This window comes from Coturnix japonica, chromosome 3, assembly GCF_001577835.2.
Source record: "Coturnix japonica isolate 7356 chromosome 3, Coturnix japonica 2.1, whole genome shotgun sequence".
Lineage (NCBI taxonomy): Eukaryota > Metazoa > Chordata > Aves > Galliformes > Phasianidae > Coturnix > Coturnix japonica.
Window position 1 is genome coordinate 68,789,440 of NC_029518.1, and position 12,084 is coordinate 68,801,523.

Below are 12,084 nucleotides of genomic sequence, written 5' to 3' on the forward strand. Positions count from 1 at the left end.
TGTCTTGTACCTTGTAACAATTCCTCTCACTACAGTGGCGCAAAGTCTGCCTGCCTGCCTATCTGCTTTGCGCAGTGACTCAGACAGTGGGCAGGTATTGTGACAGAACAAGCTCCTAAAGTTTAATGTAGCGACACGCTAGGTATTTTTATCAGTGAAATTCCTCTTTCTGTCTTTTGTATCTTACTTTCACATGGAATTCTGGTGCATAGATCAAATTACAGAATGTTGTACTTATTCACTCTTGACATTTAACATAAAGTTTTGGTAATAAAGAGTCTGTACTAGTAGATACCTTTAACTGATTTGGAAAGTTGGAAAATGTCTTTGGAGCTAAGTAAAGAGATTTTGTTACTACCTTCTTCCCTGAGGACATGGTGAGTAGCTTGACTTGCAAAGTGGCACTGGCAGTTCGAGCCATTGATGAATGATCTTCACGTTTTGTGTTTCAGGACGTTACCACTGACTCTGCAAGACTTTCAGAAAATCATGCAGTCCACCCATCCCGAGAATCTCAGATTCGGTGCTGTTGAGGTAGATGCAGACTGGGTGGATGAAATGGAAGTCCTCCAGGCTTCAGTGAAGTTATTCATAGAAAAGGCAACCAATCAAGATTGGACATTGAGGGTTAAATGGCTTAATTTCTTAGCCAAAAACCTACCACAAGTGCTTGGTATGTGATCACTCAACTTTCATTTTTGCCTCCAGGCTGATTTTCATAAATCTTAAATCTTCCATGAGAATATCCAGAGGTTTCAAATGAACTGGTTTTCAGTTATCTTATCCTCGGTCAAGGATATTGAAGCTCCATGGAGAGAGAGAAACAGGTTGTGTATATTGGAGACAGAAGGAGTCTTTGGGCTACAAGCATTGCCTTTTGTTATTGGAGTATGCATGTAACTTCTACTGCTTCTGAACCGCAGTTACTTTTGGATACCTCTTCGCTTATATAAGAATATACATGAAGATTCTCTTTGCGTATTTATTGGTAGTAATAGTAAAATACTTTGTATTTATTTGTTGTTAAAATACATGTCTAATCACTTGGCTAGAAAGTTAAGGAACTGCAAAACTGAACTTTTGTTAAGCTATGTTGCCTGAATATTCAGAACAGCAGCTGAGGTGAGGCCTTCATTGCTTGAGTATGTTAATTGTATTAAACTTACGGAGAAGTTAAAAAGACATTAGTTAGTATTTGTTATCCTACTTTTAAGGGCTGATGGAGCAACCAGCATTTGTCTAGAGTTCATGCACAGATGAAATTCAGGCTGTATCTGCTGGCTCACTTGGAGGTGTTTATTGATTTGTACTAATTTTTAACTAATACTTTTTGTACTAATTTTAACATACTTACTCCCTCACCTATAGATCCAGTTCGGATTCAGTTGGAAGCAGGTGCTGTAGCCCTTGGCAGTTTCTATGCCAGTCCACTCTCATCTGGAATCAGTAACATGATCAAATTGCTTCAGCCAACTATGACAGGTACTTTTGAAATCAAGTTGATAAAAGACATTCATGCTTCATTTATTTGTTCTTTGAACACTCAGCAGTGCTTCTTAGGAAGTGTGTGTAACAAAATAGGTTAAACTCTAACTGTACATTACTCTTGCTGGGGAAGGAGACAAGAATAAAGCCTTTCTTGCTGTTGAGAACTGCAAATATGGCAATTAGGTGTATTCATCTGATGCAAATTAGACATGAATGCTATGAATATGAATCCATATGCTGTATCTTGTGACCCAGATCCTGCAGCTCCAATTTAGAAAGTAATAGTGTTGCATATACCCACTGCCTTTCTGACTCAACTTTTCAGGCCTCCTGTTTTTTCCTAGCATTCATAGTGTTGGCCTATCCAAAACCTGTGCTGAGGTCTGCAGTGTTCCTTCTGTATTTTCTGAGGACCTCAGTTCTGTAGATTCCTTTCAGAGCTTGCTACATCTGTGAAGGATACATAAGGTGTGAGTGGACCCTCTATCGATGATCCTAGGTATTTTGCATAGGCTACGAAAGGAAAAGGAATTGGACTTGAGTTTCCAGGCTGTCTTTTTGGGTTTTCTGACCATTCATTAATTTAGCTTCTCTGTTTTGTTTTAATGAACCTGTAGCATAATGCTTTTCTGTTTTTGTATCTGGAGTGAGGGAGCTTAAGACTCTGCCTTTGTCATAGGATTCCATCTTTTTTTCTGTAATGTTTTTGTAGAGACAACGATAAGCAAAAGTCTTTTGCCCTCTAATATCTTCTCTGTTGTTCTCTCTTCTCTTGTCTGCCTTTCCAGATGAACATGTGATGCCCCTGGACCCAAGGTGGAACGTGCAGCTTCTGGATATCATTAGAAATTCAATTAACTTTGATACAGAAACAGAACACACAGATCAGCTTCTCATCCTTTTGAAGTCTGTAGCAAACAGGTGCGTTCCGAAATAAGAAAGCCTGTAAAGACCACCCAGTGCCTTTTATCAGTACTTCTATGAACAGTTTTAATATATTCCAAATATGCTTTCAGGTTTCAATAGAAGTGATCTAAATTACGTGGCTGACATTTCACTCTTTGTTTCTGCTTCCTGTGGCTGCAGATTGTGAACAGTCATTTGGTACAGGAGAGTAGAACTCCCAGCACTCCTTGTAGATAGTATTACTTCTAGGATAATCCAAAAGCATGGGGGTAAATCAGAGACTTTAAGTTAACAGTGCTGGATTTCTAATAACTTTATTTCTACTTCAGGGCAGTGTTGTTTCTTGACCGAGAAAAAAGGAGCTACACTGAAAAGAATTTAATTCTCAGCAAGAAGCCAAGAACTAGTGCCTTAAGAATGTCTCTGGATTTCCACAAAGGTACTTCGAATTGTCACAGTTTCTTCTGGTTCTGTGGCTGATTAGAAATACAATTAATTTGGCTTGTTATGAAATGGGTGCTATAAATATGACTCTTACAAGTGGCATGTTTAATCCTAAAACAAAGGGGAAACGTTTAGTAATGGAGTTTGTGTGTTGCGCTGAAGCAACTGATCAGTGTTTCCATGGTGGGTTTTTGCTGTATTGGATGCACAGAGGTAATAGGGAGTTGTTTAAATAGTAAAGGGTTATTTTTGCTTCTTTGATTTTTAGATCTTTTCCACTTGGCTTAGTTTTGTTTTGTTTTCCCACAGAGAGCATCTAGTGATTTTTAGTCAACCCTTACATGTCATTTTACATGGATGGAATATTCAGTCTCTATTATTATTTCTTTCCTCCTTTTCCCCAAATTTTAGATCCAGGAAGCTACAGTTCTCTTCCTCATGCAGTTGTGGTCAACCTCGCTGCTTTCTTTGAACTCTGGGACGTGTTTACACTTCACTGGGTGACATCTACTCAGGTGGCCTTAAGTGATGATGATATGCATGATGTGAGTAGACCTTGTATGGGAATTATCTTTCCTAAATGTATGCGCCTGGAATATAGATACCCATTTTTGATCTTTATAACCTAGTCTTCTGTGCTTGCTTGCAATAGTCTCATTTGTGCCAAAGAAGTGTCTGTTTCCATCACCAGTGATGACTGAGGGAGTATCCACATGAAACTCACATGCAGCTGCCTAGACTGGGCAGTCTGTACAGCTCACAGGAGTGGTTCACTTCTCACTCACCCTTTTCATATCACAAAGATAGTTTAGTTAAAATCTAATGGCAACATTTTAGACTTGGTCCAGGAATTACTTGTTTTCATTTGCATGGTTCCAGCTGTCAGCAAAGCAACACTATGTTTTTAGCCTGATTGTTGGTTATGTGCTACCAGGTGTAATAAATCATTGCATGATTCTGAAGTTAATAAAAGCAGCAATGTTTCCTGATTTTTCTCTCAAATGAATTACAGAGTATTCTGTAACATGCTCAGCAATAAGAAAACCATTATCTGTTTGTCTTGCTAGATTTTATATTGCTTGCTGTGGCGTGATCGGTTCTGGGCAGTCTCTGACACTCTGACAGTGGATTCACCAGGGTTATCACTTCTGTCTTTGCACTGGCACTGGGTTATGAAACATCTCATTGACAGAATTCCTCAGATGCTTATTGGATCAGATCAGCACAAGTGAGTGGCTTTGATGTGTATTTGTGTTAAACGATTGTGTCAATTTGTGTAAATTACCCCTTATAATTACCATGTACTATCACTAATTTGCATTGTTTACCATTATTGTCCGAGTTGCATTCCATTATTAATGCAAGTGCAATCTATTAACATTATAAAATAGAAATGTCTTAGCATTAGGCTTTTCCTTGGCTGTGTGATCTTAAGGTTTTATTCATTTTCCATACTTGACAGGGAAGGATAAGTTACATAAGTAAGAACTTTCTTTCATGATGCATCCTTTTTTTTCCCCCTCAGACTTCTGTGTTGACTTTTGTTTTTGTGTGTTTGTCTTCCTTCCAAGAGTTTCCAAAGAAATTCAGTCTGTTTCACAGCAACTTCAGAACTGCTTGGCCAATCCTGCCTGCACTTCTGCCAACATGAAGCTTTTACAGAAGTCTCTAGGAAGACCTCTTCCTTTCAAGGTGTGGATATTTTGCTTGCTAGACTGATTCAAAAGGCAATTTGAGCATATGTTAATATGCATCCATTTCATTGCATGTATTGTTTCTTCTGTTAACTATGCTTTGTACAGATAGCAGTTATGTAACACACAGTGGTGCATGAGCACAAAAATACCACAACTTGCTCTGTTCTAGGAAGTGCTCCAGCCCTCTGATCATCTTCTCCTTCTCTGTACCTTCTCCAACAACCCCATGTCTTTCTTGTGTTGGGGACCCCAGAACTGGGTGCTGTACTCCATATGGGATCTCACAAGAGCACAGTAGAGGGACAGAATCTCCTCCCTTGACCTGCTGGTTGTGCTTCTCTTGATGCACCCCAGGATATGGTTGGCCCTGTGGGCTGCAGGTGCACATTGCTGCATTATTTTGAGTCTTCCATCAACCAGCACTCCAAAATCCTTTTCCTCAGGGCTGCTCTTAAGCCAATTCTCTGCCCAACTTGTATCTGTGCTTGGGGATTTACTGCCCTTAGTTTAGGTGAGTTGCCTTGTTGAGGTATCGTTCGTCTTCATTACTTATGTAGCATCTTAGTGAAAAGGTGGGGGGAAAAAATGCACACAAAGAAAACTTGTAAGGGAGGAATCGTGGCCAATTTGTTTCAGTTTTAGTTTTCCTACTGTATTGGGCACAGCTGCAAATGAATTGTTAAGCTGTATATGTGTTTTCTAGTTGCTTTGTGGGAGCTTGTTCTTCATTTGGATGCATCTGAGTTTCAAATCTTAAAGTTCTGACTATAGTCACAGATTTTGTTTGTTTTGTTAGCAGCGCTGAAACAAACTGTCTCATGCTCAAACATCCTTTTAATGTTTCCAGGACAAACTGGGCATGGAATGTTTTTCTCTAGTAAAAGTTCTCAGCAGACCACTTAACATCTTAGAGGCAAGACTGGTCTTTGGAGAGAGCAGATGGCAGGAAAAAATGTGCTGTCTGAAGACTGTTGCCACTGGATGGAAGATGAAGAAAGCACTGCTGCAGGCTGATGGTCTCATACTTAGAGCTAATCATTTAGAAGATGTTAACCTTGGTATGTAACGCTTCAGGATGATTCCTGCCATCACCATTGGTTTTTGTATAGAAATTGAAAGGATATGTTTGTTATTGAGAAGCATAGTACATAGCATTTATGTGTGTTTTACTCCCTGTTAAACAGGCCAACTAAAGAATTTATTGAAAGCTGTACATTCAGAACTGAGAGCAGAAGGACTTAAATTTAGTCATACAGAAGAAAGGTTCCCTGAAGATACCATCTCCAGCCAGTTGGATCCTGCTGTGTTAATCCAGCTCTGCAGTCGGGTTCAGCTGTGGCCTGCAATGGAGTGCATGGGTGTGCTCTGGCAGTACAAACTAACAGCAGATTATGTGGCTAAGGCTTATGCAAGAAGGTAAGTTGACTGGAGAAAGAAATCCTATGTTACTTTTATGAGATTCAGAATCCCTAGCTAAAAGCTCTGTGTATTTTTATCTAAATCTATAGTTTTGTACATATATATGTATGTGAATATATGAATTGATTAAGCTGTATTTTCTTTACCTCCTACAGAGAGAACTTCAGTCAAGAATTAGGCACGCGTTCAGATTTAATTCAACTTATAGCTTTTTCTCTGAAGTTGACACCAGCTGCCTCTCAGCAGCTGTCCGGACTGTGGCACTTGCTACACCTTCATGAAGTAAGAACAAATTTTAGTTTAAATTGATCTTTCAGAAGTTTTCTACAGTTTTTGCCTAGCAGGAATTGTAAGTTTGTAATCTGTTAAGTTCTGCTGAAGTGCTTTGAAGTAGAATATTGGGCAATTTTATGTCGATGTCATCTACCTGGACTTCTGCGAAGCCTTTGACCATGGTCCCTCACCACATCCTTCTCTCTAAATTGGAGAGGTATGGATTTGAAGGATGGATTGTTCAGTGGATTAAGAATTGGTTGGCTGGGTGCAGCCAAGGGGTTGTGATTAATGGTTCTGTGTGAGGATGGTGACACACTGGAACAGGTTGCCCAAGGAGGTTGTGGATGCACCATCTCTGGAGACATTCAAGGCCAGGCTGGATGTGGCTCCGGGCAGCCTGGTCTGGTGGTTGGTGACAGTATGCAGATGAACCTGTGTGAATTTGAAATGTACCTCAGGGAATATCTTATCTCTAATGGAGAAGTGTTGTTCTCGTGCTTGATTCTCTTTTGCTTCCATTACATTATCCTCACATCCAGGTTTTTCTTTCTCCGTAGGTATCTGCTGAGGAAATGTCTGTCCTGTCATCTCAGCTAGTTAATGCTGCTCTGGCATGCTTTTGGAGCAGTGCTTTCACCACAGATCCTGACTATTGGTTAACGTGGAGACCATTACCTGCAACAGAGGAAAAGATCTCTTCTAAATCCCATATGAACCCTTCAGTGAAGGTTTGTCCCTTCTTACCTTATCGAACAACTAGGTTGAAGGCCATTTTATGAACTAATTCATCAGCTTTCTATAACAACGCTATAAATGTTAGCATAGCCAATGCAAGATATGAATGATCTAACTCTTAATCTTTTAATTTAGGGCCCAGGTATTTTGACCCGAGCAGTTTTCTCAAAGTGCTTCTTTGAAATTCTAACTAGCAGCACCAAGACAAGCCAATGGGATGTCAGTGGCCTTCCTGTTTTGTCATCATCCCGCGTGACACTGGGTGAATGGATGGAGAGGGCACACCAACTTCATGAAGTCAGCACAGCACTGTGGACCAACCTAGCTGTTGCTTCAATAACAGACTTTAGGTATTAAGACCTTACCTCCAAATGTGTGTTACTTAAACAAGGGATGTTGCAGAAGCTTGCTTACCACGTGTAATCTTGTTTCATTCGTTTGCCTCCAGATACACAGATTCCAGACTACAAGGAATAATGTTGAGCAGACAACTCTCTGCTCTGGTAGATCTGGTTCCAACAGACCTTCAAGAGGATTTCTTGAACTGCTGTGAGAAACTCTTCGTGAAGGACCTTGTTTCATATGAGTACCTTCTCAAGATACTTAAAAGTATCACTGATCAGGAGTTGCTTCCCAAAGAATTCATGGTTCTCCTGCTCACTTGTTTGCAGCAGTTCTTTGGGGAAGGGTTTAAGGATCTACCAGAAACAGCTTGGAGAGGAAGCTTCTGGGTGAATATTGGATTGTTACAGATCCACATATGGCTTCCGCAAACAAGATTTGATCCAGCTGTTAAAAGAGAATACAAGCTCAAGTATGCCAAAGAAGAGGTGGGTGCAGAGTTGGCTTTTTTTAACTCTATAATGTGTAAAAACCGCATTAAGGAATTTGGTTTGGGTGTTCTTGGGCCAATTCTTGATCACAGTTTTCTAACCGTGATTTTAATGTGTTTTATTGTCCAAAATGATGCTGTACCTACTTTGTTTCAAGACCCAAACCTGAGAATGGTTTATTCTTGCCTTTTTAGTTACACCAGCTGGAGTGTGAATGGAAAACAAATGATCTGTCATCCCAGCTGCATACAGGAAAAAGTCTTGAAGACAAAGCACTCTCTAACTACGTTCACCCCCATCTCAGGTGACTTCTCAGGCTCTCAGGCTGGAAACATTGGCTCGGTTTTCTTTATGGTATTCGTGTTCTTCTGTAGAAAGTAGGCTTATTGGTTCACCTATCACTGTAACTCCTCAAAGCTTCAAGATATACCATTGCTGCTTTGCAGAATTATGGACTAATTCATGCTAAGTGGGAAAACTCCAGATGCTGTTTTGCTGTCAGCCTTTGCCTGTGCTCCTGTGGTAGAGTTAATTTCTTACCACATGGAATACGTGGTGAAAGTTTATAACTTGTAGCCATTGTTCTTTGTTTTTAACGTGAAGAATTTAAAGAGGAAATATTAAGGGGGCTCTAGGGTTTTAAAGGGGATGATTGCCATTGAAAGCCTGAATGGCTGAGTTTTACCTGTTGCTTTTTCCCTAATGCTCACAGAGCTGTTAGGCAAAGCACAGAAAAAGAAATGAAAGTTTATTGGAGAAATATTGGAAGAATGAGAAGACAGGATGTATGTGCTGTATATGGGTGTTACTTCTTGTTCTTACCTAATTTACTGTTTTACATAAGTTACTAGAATGTTTGCTATGAGTCTTCCATTGTGTTAGTGTGCAGTTGGTGAAATGCATTTATTACGGTGTATTTCTGAATTGATCATGTTTCCTAACAGGCTCTTGCAGGAAAGAATGCAAAGACTGAATGAGCAAATAAGTAGTCTTTCCAGAAAAAAAGCCTTCAGGCCTCCAGCTCCCCTCTACGATGGCTTGTACCAGGAGGCTCACCAGTACATCAACAGCATAGCAAAGGTTTCTTCAGTCCAAGATCTTTTAGCCCGTCTTCTGCAGTTCTTCGGTGGGCAAAGACCTAAATCACTCCAGGCAATAAGAAATCTGTTAAGTGAAGAAGCGTCTTGGCAGCAGTCACACCACCACTTCAGAAAACACTTAGCAGAAGAGTATGCTGTATTCCCTGATACCATCATTCCCCTGCAAGCTGCCATCTTACAATTGCAACATGGCATGCGATTAGTAGCTTCTGAAGTTTGTGCAGTGCTCAATACTTTTGTTCGTCCAACTGATCTCACCAACCTCCTTACTTCTTTGTTGATATTCCCATCTGTTGGCCGCTCTTTTCCCACTTACTTCGCTCGTGCAGAAATTTTATGCTCAGTAAATTCAGTTGAGGTCCTTCATGGGCTTAAAAAGTTTTCTCTGAAGCACGCTGAAGGAGAATCTGAGAGGATGCAGAAGTCTTGTCCAACCCTGGAACAGCTCCTAGTGAATGCACTGCTGCATCTTCAATGCCATGTACTTTCCAGAGGAGAGATGGACCAGAAATCTCTGCAGCTTTTTAGACATCTATGTCAGGTAATGTCTGAGGCCTAATGGCCAGGATTCTTGCACTTAACTACTTTGGTAATTGCTAGTATAATGCTCTTAAACCTTTTTTTCCACAGAACTGATGCAAGATAATTTAACATATTACCCTAACTTGCTTGTATTTATCAAGGTGTGAACTCAAAGCCTGTAATAGCTACTAACAATTCCCCATCAATGACCATCTCACCAAAACAAAACTCACCCAAAAAAGCCAACAACAGAAAAAAACACCCTCAAAGATCTGTGGAAAGATTCTTTACTAAATGGTTAAGAAAGCCTATGACCTGGCCAAGTGCTTTACTCCGTACAGTTCAGGGGCTTTTTCTTCCCTCGAGAGAGCAATTTACTAATCTTCATTCAGATAAGATGGTGTTGATATATACTGCTGCAGACTGTGGAGAGTTAAAGAGCCAAGCAAGGAAGGTTTTTTCCTCACTGAGATATTAGATTTTGAGGATGTTTTGAACATTACTTTGTCACATTATGCTGCTTTGTGGTTTGCTAGGCAATTGTAAATGAGTGGGATGAACAGGAACGCCGTGCCCAAGAGCAGGAGGCAATGGAAAAGAGTCTGTACAGGTTCAGAAGTAAAACTCATGGGACAGGACAAAGTGAGGAAGAGGAGGAGGAGGAAGAATTTAGGAGGAGATTTCCTTTTCATGAAAAGGTAACAACTCTAACTTTATAACGAAACATAGAAGTTATGTCTAAAGTAGCTGCTGAAAATACACTCAGTGAGTAAAATGAGATGAGGCATTAAACAGTTCTTACTTCAGACCATAAAAATGTGGTTTTGAGTTTAGGAAAGACAGATAGCAAATACTGTGAGGTTAAATGTTTTTCCTCCCTTCAGCTGGCTTATCCTGCGTTAAAAACTGAGTGACAATATCATTAGTTATTTACTATGAATTTATACAATGCGATTCCCTGAGCAAGTAGGATCTGCTGAGATTTCATTGCCTGTCCAGGTTGTCTCCCTGCTTACATCATTGGATTGAAGCTGTGAGATTTCCTTTCTTTAATGTGCATTATTGTGTGGCTGGGAAGTTGAGAGGTAACAATTGGGATCTCTAAGTGATCAAACAGCACAGAGTCAACTTTGTGACAGGTACGACTGCTGGTGCTTGTTCTGAAAGAAACTGTAGTTGATCTTTGATTATAATGTGATTTGTAGGACTTTGAAGATATCACAGCTCAGCCAAGTCTAGAAGAAAAAATGGAAACTGGAGAGCCAGTGGAAGACCAACTGGAAGTTGATAGAGGCCTTTTGTCCAAGAGCTCCATGCGAACTGTAATGATGGTTCATCAGCACTTGTGCTTAAACTTCGCTCGATCCCTGTGGTATCAACAGAGTCTGCCTTCTCATCAAGCCAAACATTATTTTAGCGCATTTATTTCCTGCTATCAAACTGGTGCATGTCTGGTGTCACAGTTCTATCCTTTAATTGGTAAGATTACTAGCAACGTTTCAGACGTTGTACAGTTTTATCTTTGTAATAATGAGTTACAAATGAATTGTATAGCAAATCATTAAGATCATCAGATCTCCTTTACTCTGAATTCTGGCAGGCTTTATGAAAATCATTATAACAATGTGGAATACCTCAGGATAATATTTTTGTCACTTCTCGAAGCAGAACTGCACGCAGAATACATGTATGTGCGCGATTAAGAAGCAGTGGTGCAGCAGGAGTTCTGTTTCTACGGTCTTTTTTTGTGTGTGTTTATACCTGAAGTGTAACATATGGGAATTATTGTTTTGTTGGCTTATTTTCCCCAGAGCCTCACTAATAATGTGCTGAATGCCTTCTCAGGGTGAATTTATGAACTGAGGAACTGGGGTCTCCTGGCTGGCTCTCACAGCACCTACCTTTAAGATACTATTCCTTTTTTATATAGCATTTTGATAAAGTCGAGGATCTGTTTAAGAGCTGTTTGGATGTGGTGCTCAGGGATATGATTTAGCAGAGGGTTGTTAGAGTTAGGGTACTATGGTTAGGCTGCAGTTGGACTTGATGATCTGAGAGGTCTTTTCCATCCTCGGTAATTCTGTGATTCTGTTTGAATTCAGTGCTTTTGAGTGGCATAGTCATCTGTGCTTGCAGTATATAACATGCTGTAGTTTGGGATATAGGGATAAATGAACTTCTCCCATACAACGAAAAAAGAAAACATCACTCATGCTGCTAATTAATCTGTTTGGTTTTTTTTTGCTTCCTAGGTGCCGAAATGAACAACAGTCTTTTGGGAAGCCAACTTCTAGTTAGCACTATTCTTCACAATACCTTTTTTGAGGAAACGACTTCAGATCTTATGCTACAGCAAAATGGCCCGTATGACTTTTACCAGCATCCTAATATTAAGCAAGTCCGACAGTGCCAACCTGTACTTGAGGATTTTGTTAAAGAAATAAACAGGTTACTGCAGGAATGGCCAGAGCATCCGGTACTTCTGCAGGTAAGGACAACTCAACGAATGTTTGGGGGGGGAAAAAAACCCAAAGCATTTTTGAATTGCTTGTGTGTGTAAATATATATATAAGTAGGCATAGATCTCTTCATGCATATCTGCCCAAACATCAGTATTACTTACACAGATGTTCTGAAGTTGTGCCTGTTTCTTCATGAAGAGAT

At 40.1% G+C, this 12,084-nt stretch overlaps 1 protein-coding gene across 4 annotated transcripts in view; it reads left to right on the top strand.

Moving 5' to 3' along the window:
• MDN1 (midasin AAA ATPase 1) overlaps window positions 1-12,084 on the top strand; it is a 75,531-nt gene that overhangs the window by 40,209 nt on the left and 23,238 nt on the right. For all 4 annotated transcript variants that reach the window (XM_015858900.1, XM_015858902.1, XM_015858904.2 and 1 more), the window contains exons 49-66: window positions 453-673; window positions 1,369-1,482; window positions 2,277-2,409; window positions 2,724-2,833; window positions 3,250-3,383; window positions 3,906-4,066; window positions 4,410-4,530; window positions 5,383-5,593; window positions 5,720-5,951; window positions 6,110-6,236; window positions 6,788-6,958; window positions 7,101-7,315; window positions 7,414-7,795; window positions 7,993-8,102; window positions 8,743-9,439; window positions 9,957-10,118; window positions 10,626-10,899; window positions 11,673-11,908. In XM_015858900.1, coding sequence (XP_015714386.1) covers window positions 453-673; window positions 1,369-1,482; window positions 2,277-2,409; window positions 2,724-2,833; window positions 3,250-3,383; window positions 3,906-4,066; window positions 4,410-4,530; window positions 5,383-5,593; window positions 5,720-5,951; window positions 6,110-6,236; window positions 6,788-6,958; window positions 7,101-7,315; window positions 7,414-7,795; window positions 7,993-8,102; window positions 8,743-9,439; window positions 9,957-10,118; window positions 10,626-10,899; window positions 11,673-11,908 — 3,811 coding nt within the window. The remainder of the gene's footprint in view (window positions 1-452; window positions 674-1,368; window positions 1,483-2,276; window positions 2,410-2,723; window positions 2,834-3,249; window positions 3,384-3,905; window positions 4,067-4,409; window positions 4,531-5,382; window positions 5,594-5,719; window positions 5,952-6,109; window positions 6,237-6,787; window positions 6,959-7,100; window positions 7,316-7,413; window positions 7,796-7,992; window positions 8,103-8,742; window positions 9,440-9,956; window positions 10,119-10,625; window positions 10,900-11,672; window positions 11,909-12,084) is intronic.